Source organism: Patagioenas fasciata (assembly GCF_037038585.1).
Source record: "Patagioenas fasciata isolate bPatFas1 chromosome 19 unlocalized genomic scaffold, bPatFas1.hap1 SUPER_19_unloc_1, whole genome shotgun sequence".
Lineage (NCBI taxonomy): Eukaryota > Metazoa > Chordata > Aves > Columbiformes > Columbidae > Patagioenas > Patagioenas fasciata.
The window spans coordinates 2,380,130-2,393,742 of NW_027288507.1; the positions used below are offsets into that span (position 1 = coordinate 2,380,130).

Here is a 13,613-nt window from a genome sequence, read left to right on the forward strand (position 1 = left end):
GATTTTGATCACATCCTTGAAAACAAAAACAAACCTCCAACGCACTCAACCTCAGCCCTCCCAGGGCAGAGAGATTTCCGCGTGGTGAACGCTCCCGTGCAAATTCTCCCATGTCCTATTTTAGGTTTCTCATCGGCAGCGGCTGCAGACAACTGCGCTGGAGCTCCTGTCAAGCCTTTGGCAGTGGTTGTTGTGGAAGGAATAAGGGTCTCTCAGGGCAGAAGAGGAAATCTCTCCTTTCCTTCCCTGGGCTGTGTCACCCCCCCCCACCTGCCACCTAATGAAACCCCAATGGCATCAGCCCTTTCCCTCCCCTGCATTTCTTAATTTATTCCTTACATTATTAATTTTCCTATATTGGAGGGCACCGTGCAACCTTTCTTTTTCCAGTGTTTGGGAATGTGTGTGCTCCCCTGCGCACTGGTGGCGTCACCATCATTGGAGGGGTTGGACAGATGCAGAGATGAGGTTCTCAGGGACATGGGTTAGTGCTAGGGGTGGGTTATGGTTGGATTCCATGATCTTGAGGGTCTCTTCCAGCCAAAATAATTCAATGATTTTATGACCTCCATCTTGGGGACGCCCCGACATGGGCTCTACTGCCCCATGGCCCCCATGGGGTGGGGACAGTGCCCTACTGTGCCCCATGCAGCTCCCCTGCCCAGTGCAGGCAGGCTGTCCCAGGCAGGGCTGTCCTGTGTGGCCCAGGGGTCACTTTGGCAGAGGGATGCTCCTGACCCTGCCACTGCCTTCCTGGTTGGTTGTATTTTGGTGTTTTCTTACTCTAGAAACCCAGGCATTGCCTCTGGTGTCTTCCCACTCGCTCCTGTACCTTTTTGCCACTTGTCACATCCATTTCCACGGGCGCCTCTCCCGGGCCAGGCTAAGACAGCGGCAGTCAGTCCGATTGCACCCAGTGTTGTCTCCCGGGCAGGAGCTCGCTGGTGGGGTGACGTCTTCTCCTCGCCTCACAGACATGGTGAGGAGTTGGGATGCGGTGTCTGAACACATTCAGGGAATGCTCATGATAAAGCAGTTGGCCTTTATCTTCTGCTCACAACTTAACAGTTTCAGGAGACCTGAAATTCCTGTGTTGCTGCATGTCGTTGCTCTTCCCCTCCTTTCAAGGCAGCTAAAGCATCTCAGTGTTCCCTTGCGTCTGGCAAACAGGCCACAGACCGGATTCTCCAAAAACTGAGATGGAAAAATGGAGTCCAGCTTTGTCAGAGAGAAGTCTTCAACACGTTTTGTGGCTTCTCTGTTGGCCAGAGTGCAAAGACCAGACCAAGAGCCTGAAACAACTGGCACCAGGGGAGGTTTTAGGTGGGATATAGGGGACAATTTCTTCCTGAAAAGGGCTGTCGGGCATTGGAACAGGCTGCCCATGGCAGTGGTGGAGTCACCATCCCTGTGTGTCCCTTGGGACAGCCATGTCATAGAATCACAGACTCATTTTGGTTGGGAAAGACCCTCAAGATCATTGAGTCCAACCGTTAACCCAGCCCTGGCACTAACCCACGTCCCTGAGAACCTCATCTCCGTCTGTCCAACCCTCCAGGGATGGTGACCCCACCACTGCCCTGGGCAGCCTGTTCCAATGCCTGACAGCCGTTTGGGGAAGAAATTGTTCCCCAGATCCAACCTCAACTTCCCCCGGCGCAACTTGAGGCCATTTCTGTTTGTCTTATCGCTTGTTACGCTTAGGGTGGTGAGAGCCTGGCCCAGGTTGGCCAGAGAGGTGGTGGATGCCCCGTCCCTGGAGACATCCCAGGCCAGGCTGGACGGGGCTCTGAGCAACCTCAGCTGGTGACAATGTCCCTACTCATGGCAGGGGGTGTGGTGGGTTGCAACTTGGGCAGCTTTTGCAACGGATTTGTGGTGTCTCTGCACCCCTGTGCAGTTGTATGGATGTGACTGTGCTTGGCTGCAGGATGCTGGAGGAGGAGCTGAGGGCAAAACGGCAGTCCGAAGAGGCCCGGCGAGACCGGTCGCGAGCCCAGCTGCTGAAGAACGAGGAGCTTCTCCTTGAATTTGAAAACAGAATCGACCGCCTCCTCTTCCATCTGCATGGCATCACCGTGCCTGGCCAGGTATTCACCCCAAGTGGCTCATTTTGCCCACCAAGGTGGTTCTCTCCGTCTCCAGGATGACTCTCTCCTGTCCCGGGGGGTGGAGGAGAAGCTCCAGTACCTGGGCCAGAAGCTGCAGTACCTGGCACAGCGGGCGGCCCACCTGCCCCCTGAGTGCAAGATCCTGGATAAGAGCAACGAGATACGTGGGATGTCCATCCCTGCTGGGGTCTTCGGGGACCCGCAGCAGGCTCCTCCTGATGGCCCATCCCAAGTGTCCCCCAGGGGGACATCAAGGGCATCCCTTGGGTTGTAACACCCACCTCCCCTTCAGCAATTAACCCAGAGTGTCTTTCACAGATTTTTGTGAAGGCCAGGGATTTTCTGGAGAAAAAAATGTCGAGTGATCCTCAGAACGTGGTGGTTTCCTTTGAGGAGAGAGACAGCAGCGATGACGGTAGGAGAGCTTAGCGGGGACGTGTCCCACGGCGACTGTCCCTGCCCCTGCCTGTTGGGATTTCTGACCATCCTCGCCTGTCTCTCCCTGTCCCAGCAGAGCCCAGCCCATGAGTTCTCTCCAGACCTTGGGGCTGTCTCCAAGGCTTTGAGCATGGGTGGTGCTTTTAGGTGGGGATGTGGGAGCATGAAGGCAGCTGGCGGGGTGGTGAGCATCGAACCACAGAAGGAACAAGAAAAGATGCTGTGGGGCAAGGAGGGAGAGCCTTGTCTTCGAAATCACCTGGTTGTGAAGAACAACCAGTGCTGGGGTCTGTCTGTGGCCTCTTCCCATTGGATACTCTTGGAGGAGCCACTGAGTTTCTGAGCTTGCCACCTGTTTTGAATGAAGCTGGAGCTGCATCCAGCACCGCGTGGCTCCAGACCTTTCTGGGAAGCCCCAGCAGCTGGGGATGGGCCACAGCAGCGGCACTGCCAGGCCCTGCAGGTCAGCCTGGGATGCTGGGCAGGAAGAGCCAGGGCTTGGCAGGAAAGCTCCCTGTGATGTCACCAGCCCTCCAAAACGTGCTGGCTCTCCCTGGTGACATGGGCACAGCAGAAGTGGCCCTGCAGACCCTCCCCAGCCCGTTTCTCTCTGTTCCCTCCTCCAGAATCCTCTAAATCTGATGACGAAGATGACGAGCACGTCCCCACCCGGGAAGACATCAAGAGGGAGGGGCAGCTGCTGATCCAAAGCAAGAAGAAAGCCAGCGTGTCACGGAATGCACCCCGAGATTAGTTTAAGGGACAAGAGGGTCCAAAACAACTTTTATTAAACCGGTGAGAAACAGGGTTTTAGAACTCCAAAAGTGACTTAAATATAGGTTCGGGTATCAGTTGAGGAAAATTATGAAGGGGCAGCAACTAGTACAACAGGAGGTCCACAGTGTGCATGCACGTGGCTTCACCCAAAACAATGCCGGAACCGCCCCTGAGGCCCAGAGGAGTACACGCTTGCCTGAACACGGTGCGGGATTATTCTTAAAGGGATATAGGTACTCGTAGTGAGTACGGAAAGTGTACGCTCGCGATTCCGCGAGGGTAAATTTATAATACACTCGCAATCCTGCGAGGGTTAATTTACTTACACGTGCAAATGTGCACGGAATACTACACGTGCTTATATGGAAGCACGGGAGGAAAATACACTCGCGATTATGCGAGGAAATAATTTTATACGTGTGCCAATGTGCACAGAAGGTTACTCGTGCATATGTGCACGGAAAGTATAAATACACTCGCGCTTATGCAAGCAAATAATTTTATACATGCTTATATTAAGCACGGGAAGTTACAGGTGCAAATGTGCACGGAAAGTATAAATATACTCGCAATCCTGCGAGCCGTTTTACTCACACCCGTGGCGGCAAGGCAAGCGGAGTCTCCATCCCGGGGAGGAGGGCTCTCGGCGGCAGCATCTCGCTCGTGCTCCGAGAGACCCGCGACAATGGGCGGAGTCTCGACGAGAGTCCCGTTTTTTATAGGCTGATCAGACCTGACTCTAGGCATTCTAGAAGCTTCTCTGCACCCCCACACCGGTTGTGGGGTGCCCCTGAAGCCTCCAAACATCCCCCACACTGGCCGCGGGCACCCAGCGGCTCACTGGCGCCTCGGCACTCCCGTCTCCTAATGACCCTGAGCCCTTCTCTCTGTCAGCCTCTTCCCGAATGTTCTGCAGGGTACGCTAAATTAGGCTTTTACACATATCTGTGGAACAGTTTTTTTCTACAAAGACTACATACAGGTTGCATTGTTTAATGGCAGCATGTACTAATATTATATGCTCAGGTTTCACAGCCACTGATAACATATCCATTTAGACCAGTTTGATTAACAAATATATCGTTAAGTCTATTACAGTCTCTAACCCCAGGAAAAATACACCCACGTGTTTAGTGAGAAATTATATTACGGATATACGCTTGCCTGAATCTGGCAAGGAATTATTCAAGAAAATCCACGGGTTTATAATGAGGAAAACACCTGCCCAAGCGGCGAGGAATTGTTTAATACACTCGCTGATCTGGTGAGGAAATAGCTCAGTTCTACCTAGTAAGTTATCGCTCACCCCAGCGAGGCGACGAGGCTGACCCAATCCCGGGAGGCTACTTTAGGTGGCGATCCTGCCTAAGGGGAGGCTTCAGGCAGACAGACCCGCAGCTCCGAGAAGACCACAAACGGCCATTCAACGGGACCCCGTTTATATCCGTGTCAGATCTGACTGTGGGCGGTCTAGAAGCTTCACGGCTTCTCTGCACGCCCCTACTGTGGCAGGGCAGCCGCGCTCCCCGCTGCAGACACGTTGGGTGAGAGAGGCAGGAAGAAGCGGGGAAGGGTAGAAGGAAGCCCATCGGCGCTTGCAGCCCTGTGTCCCCATGTGGGGACATGGCAGGGGCGGCCTGGGGAAACCCCTCCCGCTCAGGAGACAGTGGGGTGGGGGCAGCTCCCAGAAACCCCTGCCCACTGCAGAGCCCCTGGCAGGGCCTGGGGGGCAGGTGTGTGCAGCCCCTCTGTGACACGGTCCGAGGTCACAGTGGGACAGCCAGACGTCACAGTGGTGACAGTCCCCCTTTCCCTGTCGTGACCAGCATCTGCCCCACTCACCCCGGTGAGGCCGAGTCGACTCCAAGTGCTGAGAGCTGCTCTCGCCACCGCTCTGCTCTGGAGTAGCTGCTCTGCAGTGAGGAGGAGAAGGTGGAGAGAGGGAGCACGACAGCACCAAGGAGTGTGAAAGGTGGAGAAGGAGAAGGAGGAGGAGGAGGAGAAGGAGGAGGAGGAGGAGGAGAAGGAGAAGGAGGAGGAGGAGGAGAAGAGAAAAAGAAGGAGGAGGAGGAGAAGAGAAAAAGAAGGAGGAGAAGGAGGAGAAGAAGGAGAAGAAGGAGGAGGAGAAGGAGGAGGACAAGGAGAAGCAGTAAAGCCATTGTCCAGCCACTTGCTGCTGTTGTTGACTTGAAGCAGCAGTGGAACTAAGATGGCAAGACAGCTCTTCTTGCAGCCTCACCTGAGCCCAACTATTGAGAAGCTCGAGCGTTATGGTAAGGCCTTCAGGCCCAATTTCACATGTGTGTCTGGGTCAAGGACATCTCTGAAATCAGGATGGAAACCCGAGGACTGTGGGGGGTGGTTGCTCAGGAGTGGTGACTGCAAGGAGGGACCTGCTTGACCATCCCAAAGGGCTGAGGGGCTGATGTGGCAGCCAGGGCTCCTGGTTCCCTTCCTGACGTGGCCCCTGCCTTCCTGGGGCAGCCCAGGCAGAAACCCCTGACCCCAAAGGGCTGCCCTTGCCTGGCGCTGGGCATTACCCACGCTGAGCTCATGTCTGAATGGAAGAGCTGAAGGTGCTCGTGGGCCACGTGGGCTCTGTGTGTTCAGAGATGTGACCCGGCAAAACTGGCCCCTGCTGGGGAGACACCAGGGCCTGCCCTGAGCCTCCGAGAGCCGCGTGGAGCACAGCCCCGTGCCCCCGCGGGCATGGCAAAGCACTGCCGGCTTCCCGTGGGAGTGGGTCACACCCTGGAGAGCTGCACCTGCAAGGAAAGGAGCCCCTTGGAGGCAGCATGAGGTGTCCTTTGGTTCTTGCCGGGCTGGAGAGAGACCACCTGAAATGCCTGAGTGAAAGATGCATCGCTCCTTGGACAGGAGTGGGCCGAATGGTCTTGAGCTTGCTGCCTCAGAGCATGACAGGTCTTTCCCTTGTTTTTCCAGAGTTCGCTAAGATTTGGGCCAGCACATCGTATCACCTCAGCCTGCAGCTGGCTCTCCACCAGGTGGGCCTTACCTCCTTCTCCCCTCACACCCTGATGAACGCTGATCAAGTCCTGACAGCCCTTTGCCATGGGGTGCAGCTGTTCTTCCCCTGCGTTGAAAGCAGGAGCAACGCCCCAGCACGACACTGCAATGCACACAGTGACATGGACACCTTCTCTGTCCATTCAGATGTACAAGAAGGTCCCCCCGTCAGAGTTGCATGTGAAAACCTGGAAGCCTGGGACACATCTGGATTTATTCCAAGTGTGGGAACCCCCTGCCTTCTATCTGATTGAGCCAGAGGGTGTTTGTCAGCTTTCCCTCACCTATTTGGTTCTTCGTAGCTGAAGGGGGGTGAGAGGGAAAAGCGCAGCCCCTGTTTGTGTTCTCCCAAGGAGCCCATCTTGCTCCTTTGTGCCTCAGGCCAGGGCAGGGCACTAAACACCATCAGCCTCCTCTGACAAGTCACCCGTCTGCCCCTCCAAGACTTCTTCCCATCCGCCATCTCCTCTGTTCCAGGCTGTCCGCATTCCCGGAATCGGGACTTTTGCGGTTGTCAGAAAGCGAGTAGCCCTCAGCGAGCAGGATCTGGTGATCGTGGAGAGACCCGTGTTTCGACCTGACAAGGCTGTTGTGCAGGACTATGAGCTCCGCTATGGTTGCAAAGACTTCCCTGGTAAGCAGCGTGAAAGCGGCGCTGGCCCTTGAGCAGGGTGGGGAGGGGTGCTCTGCTCCCCAGAGGTGACTGAGGGGAGTACCAGCCACCCACCGCGGTCCTGCCAAGAGCTTCACTCGACAAAACCAGCCGGCTGTGAAAGGACCCTGCCTAGCTGTTTGTTTTAAAGAATCACCAGAGGACAATACAGCTAAGAGCGCACTCTCTTTGTCCTGCTTCAACAACAGGTTCCCTCACAGCTTCCTTGGTGTGGTGTCTTCTGGTTCTGTGATGCTTCAACTCTTGCTCCCCCTTTCCGCTGCACTAGACCTCCTCCAGGCAAATGCCAGGGCTCTTCCCAGCTCCCTCAGCCTCCTTGCACAGGGGAAAAGCAGGGGAAACCCAGGGGGGTAAGACGGTTCCTTCCAAAAGCCAGTGACGGCGACACCTGCGCCTTCTAGTCACTACTGCCTTTGGGGCAGCTGTTGTGGGACCCTGGGGAGCACCCAGAGCTTGGGGCTGTGTTTGGGGTGCGTTTCTCTCTAAAGACAAAGACAGCACCGAGTGTGGGCTGGCACCCTCCAGCTTGCCCTGGGACCTGGTGCCTATCTCCCCACTTTGTCCCGCAGTCACTCTTCTTCCCACCAAGTGCCTAAGACTCTTTGTTTCCCTTTCTGTATCAGAGAAGCCACAGCTGTCTGCTCCGCACCTCACTGTCCACTTTAAGAGGAAGGGACAAGCCGAGCGTCTCCTCAGAGGCGCTGGCCCAGCCAGGCAGCCCAGTACCAAAGTGTTGCCTGAGGGCCTGGAGGCTGCAGACCTTTGATTGTAGCCTGCCCAGCAGGTCTGCAAGCTCATGTGTTCCTCTTCTCTTGTCTTTCAGGCCATCAAGATTTCGAACAACTGCCGTATGCTGAGATAGCCTCAGAGAACGCTGTCTCTGAGGGCACCGTGCAGCTCTACATGGAAAGGACCACGCACCTTTTCCATGCCTACCTAGAGAACAGGAAGAACGTTGCCATCATCTGGAGGGACGTGGGCATGCTGATTGCCGAGGGAAAAGAGATAAAAAAGAGATTTTACTTACACTTTTTGGAAAGGCTGAATGGCACTGGCAAGATGCTGCAAGCTCTTCTCGAGGTAGGATTTTCACTTTCCCAGCCCCACTCCTGCTGCTTCTGAAATGCTTTCTGGGGGCTGCTTTCCCCTGGCCGACCATGCCTTGTTCAGTCACCTGGGCTCCTGGAGCTCTAGAGCACAGCAGGCTCTCTGCAGAGCACCTCCCTGGCGTGCAATGGCCTGGCTTTGCAAGAGCCACCCCCAGAGGAGCTGCACTTTGCGAGAAAAGGCCGGCGTTGATGGCGGGGAGCGCTGCGTGCCCCACTCTGGGGGCCGGGAGCAGAGGCACAGGCAGAGCAAGGCTTGCTGAGCCCAGAGCCCTTGGGCGGCTCTGGCTCTTTGCTGGCGCTGGGCTGAGGCGGAGCGAGCAGCCGGCCCTTCCCAGTGTCCGCTCCTCCCGTCATCCGTCTCTGTCCTCGTTGCAGATGCCGGAGATGAGGGACTCAGTCATCTCACGCCATGACACCGCTGCTTCCCAGACCTCCTCTGGACGTGTTATCGTCCTGCCATGGTATGTTTGACTTCACTTGGAGGAACGTGGGACAGTGGCACGGCTTATGCATCTGTCCTACTGTGGAGCTAGAGACGCATTTAGGCAACATTTCCCACTACGTTTCTCCTGCTCCTTTTCTTTCCTCTGTGGGAGAGACTGCTCTTAGGTCCGGAAACGTTAATCTGCAAGGCTCTACAGGAACTTGGAGGGCAAGATCAGAATTCAAAAGGGTGTTAGAAAATCAGAGCACTAGATAATATTCTGCTCTCCATGTGCACTGTGAGCAGGATCATTTCCCCAGAAGCAGCAAGGGGGTTTTGTGGGAGGACGGCCATTCTCACGGGAAGGATGGAAAAAAGCGGGCACAGGCTGACGGGGTCTCACCTAGCCCTCCCGGCACTGGAGTTTCTACTGCAGCCCTCCGGGTTGGGCTGCCTTGGGAAACAATGTGGTGTCCTTTCTTCAGCCTGGTACCTTCTTGCTCTTCAGGTGCCAACTTGAGACCGTGCCTAAGATGCCAACGCTGATAGACCTGACGGGACGTGTGCAGGGAAAAGGTGATGGCAGTGGAAAGAAAGGTCGGGGACCAGTGGGTTGCTGGCAGGGGGCTGCAGGGTTTCCTTCCACGGCACATGGAGGGGATCAGAACTGAGGTTACCCCAGGAGGCCTGGAAGAGGGAGAGGCTCCTCCTGTGACTCTCTGGACCCATCATGGTAATGCTCCGGTGCCCCATCATGGGACAAGGTCTCAGGACAGTCCTGCACCACAAAGGGCCTCTTGGACTGCTGAAGGACACCTTTCCAGTGGCCTCCACTCCCTGCTTGGGCTGCAAACAGTGCAAAGCTCTAAGCCTGCTTCTTTCCATCATGTGCTCAGATGTCTCAGAGGCAATGCCTGTGGTGTGAACCTGCTCCAGCAGCAAATGTGTGTACACAGGACCAATGCAGAAATCCCAGAGCTGGGTTCCCTTGAGCAAAATGATTCCCCTTCCCAGAATGACTCCCGGAGACCACCGGCTCTGCCAGGGAACCCCCTGTTTCAGCACAAGGATGAGAGAAAGCCATCCAGATAGTTTTCCCCAGGGAACCCCAGGGAATAATAGTGCACTGTAGGCACGAGGAGCTGGACCAGAAAAACAGTGTCAGAAAAGGCCTAAGACCTCCCAGGAAACATGGCTTTCCCCCAAAGGGATGAAAAGGACCACCTTCCCCAGTGTTACCACAGCCCTGAGCAGACCCGCACGTCACTCTCCTTGGAACTGGCACACAAGTGGCACCCGGTTCCCAGAACAACACCGAGATGCTGTTCTGAAGAACCGTCTCCTTTCCCCTTTCTAGAGGATGCTGCCGAGAAGCGCCTCCTCCGTCGAACCAGGCTTCCTCCAAATCGGTTACCTGCCCTGACTGTGAAGCCGGAGCAGGGTCAGAAAGCTGAGGGGAGTGAGCCTCGCGCCAGGTGAGACACTCGCATAAATGGGTGAGCGTGACCCCCTGCTCCGGGCTCTGTGGGAGCGAGACGTTTCTCCTGGAAACACCCCAAGTGCGCTTTTCCCACGTCCCACTAACTCATGGTTTCTTGCTCATGGCAGTGTCTTGTAGCTTCTTGGCAGACTCTGCTGGCACCACTATTTCTTTCTTCCCTTCCGATGTGCAGAACTCTTGAGTAGCCAAGTGCAAAGGCTCGTTCCAGGAGCAGAAGGTCATTTTGGCTTTCCCTTCAGGTTGAAATGAGCCTGGCCTTTCTGTTTGCTGAGAACAGAGTTCTGCAGTTAGTTACTGCAGAGGATTGCCCTGAGCAACCAGGAGCCTCTTCTACGCTGACGCCTGTCTTACGGAGAGCCCAGTGGCAGGATGGCCCTTCTCGTGGGGTCGTGTCCTCCTCCCTTTGACACTGTGTCCCCAGCGCCCAACCTGCCCGTACAGGGCGTAGCGCTATCTCCGGGCACAGGACCCTGTTCCTCTGGTTGCTCCAGCAAGAGAGGGCCGAGACCTGGGCATCCTGAGTTGCAGGGGGGCTGTTGGGCCCATCCGAGGCTGACAGCTTGGGGTCTTCTCTGTGTCTGGGGACTTGATCACAAGGATGTGAGCAGAGCACGTTCTGCTGCAGAAGCAGGTGCGCCACCTGGAAGCACAGGATGCAGAACCAGCTCCTCCTGCGCTCCTGCCAACACGCCCTGTTGTGTCTTTGCAGGCAGCTACCGGTCATCCAGAGGAGCTGCTTGAAGGAAAAGGAGGAGAAAGGAAAGCTACCGCCTCTGGTTGCACCCAGAGAAGTGGACTTCATAGCCAGAGCCATTGAGAGGAGAGAAAAGGTACCCGACACCGGATGCTGCCGGAGCACATCCTACTGGACTGTAGAGCAGCGTTGCTCCACACGTGCCAGTGCTCACAAGATTCTTCACTGGGTGTTCACGGGACCACTGACCAGTTGCTTTGGTGTTTGCTTGAAGGGAGGCGGGTCACTGTCAGTTGAGAATATACTTGTCACTTCCAGTAGCCTGGAAACACCCCCAGAGCCCTCACTTGAGGCCGTTTCTGTCGGCCAGGTGACTGCAGGGCTTGTCTGGGCTCGCCAGCTGCCGGCTGGTTTGTAGCCCGGTGGTGGCTTATCTCCCTGGTCATTCCAGACGGGCTCCTCGGTGGAGCCTGCGGGAACCTGGGAGCAAACCAGCGTGGACAGCAAGGCAGAAGAGGAGGGAGGGAGGGAGGGAGGGAAGGAAGGAAGGAAGGAAGGAAGGAAGGGAGGAAGGAAGGAAGGAAGGAAGGAAGGGAGGGAGGAAGGAAGGAAGGAAGGAAGGGAGGGAGGAAGGGAGGAAGGAAGGAAGGGAGGGAGGAAGGGAGGAAGGAAGGAAGGGAGGGAGGAAGGAAGGAAAACAGCTCAGCCGTGGCAGGGAAGGCTAATGCTGCCTGCTATTGCATTTTGTTTGTCCCCCAGAATAAATGGGAGAAGAAGGAGGAGCAGCTTCCACCGTATATCCAGAAATACCTGGAAGAACAGGAAGAGAAGGAAACAGAGCTGGCAGAGGCCGAGGCAGAAGAGGAGATGCCCAATGTGGAAGGAAATGGAGAAAAGCCAAAGGAGATGCAGAGGAGCCAGGTACTTGGGATTCCTGCAGAAAAAGAGCACTTTCTCCCGTGGGGCGGCTGAGACTGCAAAGTACCCTGGTACCCAAGCCGTCATAGCAGCCTTGCTGCAGCAGAACCGGGCGGGTGATGCTGCCCTTCCTGAGCAAGAAGGGGGACACAGAGTTGCAGTGAAACCCTGGTGACACTCAGAGGTCACCCCAGGGCCTGCTGAGCTCCTTCTCCCGGCTCTCCCCGTCCCGTGTGGTCCATTCAGAAGTGTTCTGGGGTCTGCGTGCTGGGAAGCAGCACCCTCCGGGTGCAGGGCTGTTGTATGAGAGTCTCCTCCTGTGCAGGAATCCAGCTCCCCCGAGTGCTCCTCAGACAGCTCCTCGAGCAGCGTGGAGTCAGACGAGTCCAGCTGTGACCTGCTGGAGATGAACATGGAGGGCTGGGAAGAGGCCGGAGAAGAGCCCCCCAGCGTCCCTGAGGACAACAGCGTCCCCCTGAAGCGGTACGAGTGTGCCCGCTCCAGCCGAGCCCCGGGGGCGGTGGGGCGTGAGCCGGTGGTGGTGGGTACGGGGAGCCAAACCCTGAGCCACGGGGCTGCACAGGACGCCCCGGGATTTCTGCAGCCACGGGAACGGGCTGGGTTAGACCCCACGGCAGGGGCCAAAGCAGGTGTGGGGCTGAGTGTGGGAAGAGGCAGGACGGTCCCAGCTGCAGAGTCAGGGAGACTTTGTCCTTGCTGTTGCAGGAGCCTTTCCCCACGGACAGACCGGGCCCTGCGGGAGGTGGTGACCTGCATCCTGGGGCAGGTGGCCCGCAAGAGAAGAGGGGAGAGGGATGAGCAGCTGGATCTGCAGGACAAGCTCCAGTGGTAAATCTCTCCGGACACGGGCAGTGCTTCCTCTCCCGCAGTCCCTTCCTCCTGCTCCCCGCAGCCCCGCGGGAGAGAGCCGCTTCTCCTGGCACCGGCCTCTCGGCAGAGCCGCTCCTGCGGCCGCGGCTGGCGCCCAGCTGGGAGCCCGGCTGGAGCGCTCTCCTGTGCTCACACCACCTCTTCCCGCTGTGTGTCTGCAGCGAGCTGGCAGTGCTGCGGTGGGAACGGTCGGGGAAAGAGGCAGGCAGCAGCCAACACCTGCGGGAAGCTGCACCCCAAGCTGCACCCCCTGCCAAGGCGGGGAAGAGGAGGGCAGGACCGGTACGTCCCCAAGGCTTGATGTGGTGGCGTTTGTAATGGCGACGGCGCAACGGTGCGGCCAGGCTGGTCTGGGACAGCAAGCAGCCGGGTTGCTTTCAGCCCCGCGCTCCCTTGGCTCAGGGGTCGTTGCAGAAAGGCTCTGCAGTCAGGACCGTGAGCAAAGCAGGGCTGATGGAGAGGCTGAAAAGAAGGGGCAGGAGGGAGGGGGAGCGCTGAAATCCCCCCAGCCCTTGCCAGGGACACTAACACTGCCTGCTGCTGCATTGCCGTGGTCCTGCAGGCGCAGCCCCGCGTGTGCACGGAGGAGGAAACACGCAAGCTCTGGGAGTCCTTGTGCAGCAAGATAGAGCAGAAGCGCAGCAGTGGCACCGCCAAAGGCCTGGAAAAAAGAGCCAGAGCAATGGGAGGCCCAGGTACCGCAGGCACTGAAAAACAACTGGGGAAAGAGCATTCCCAGTTGAGTGTTTGCCTTTTGGAGTGCTCGCCTCTGAAAAAGGGGGTGTGGGCCAGCTTCAGGCCAGAGCTGGGCAAAGAGGGTGTTTTCCTGACAGCCCTGGGGGCACGGAGAGCAGCAGGGTGGGACTGCATCCCAGGGACCTGGACCTGCTCTCTCCAGACAGCAGCAGATCCCACCACATGTGTCCTGACCAGACTTGTTGCTCTGCACCTCTCTGTGCATACAAGACTACAGAGCTTTGTATTCAACTCCTCAGTTCTGGAGAACAGATCTACTCCACGTCGGCCAGTGCCAGGAGACCGTCTCAGGCG

The 13,613-nt window shown here is 56.9% G+C and overlaps 1 protein-coding gene across 1 annotated transcript; it reads left to right on the top strand.

Annotated features, from left to right (window-relative positions):
• The first annotated feature begins 5,365 nt into the window (after positions 1-5,365).
• Positions 5,366-9,079, top strand: LOC139826629 (coiled-coil domain-containing protein 81-like). The gene is made up of 5 exons (XM_071802981.1): positions 5,366-5,599; positions 6,270-6,331; positions 6,831-6,987; positions 7,850-8,106; positions 9,068-9,079. The coding sequence occupies exons 1-5, from the start codon at positions 5,536-5,538 to the stop codon at positions 9,077-9,079; spliced, it is 552 nt and encodes a 183-aa protein (XP_071659082.1). The 5' UTR covers positions 5,366-5,535.
• Positions 9,080-13,613: the final 4,534 nt, after the last annotated feature.

Coding starts and splice junctions, on each gene's coding strand:
- LOC139826629 (XM_071802981.1), top strand. CDS start 5,536: ATGGCAAGACAGCTCTTCTTGCAGCCTCACCTGAGCCCAACTATTGAG. Junction 6,332..6,830: donor TGCAGCTGGCTCTCCACCAG/GTGGGCCTTACC, acceptor CCTCTGTTCCAG/GCTGTCCGCATTCCCGGAAT. Junction 6,988..7,849: donor TGGTTGCAAAGACTTCCCTG/GTAAGCAGCGTG, acceptor CTTGTCTTTCAG/GCCATCAAGATTTCGAACAA.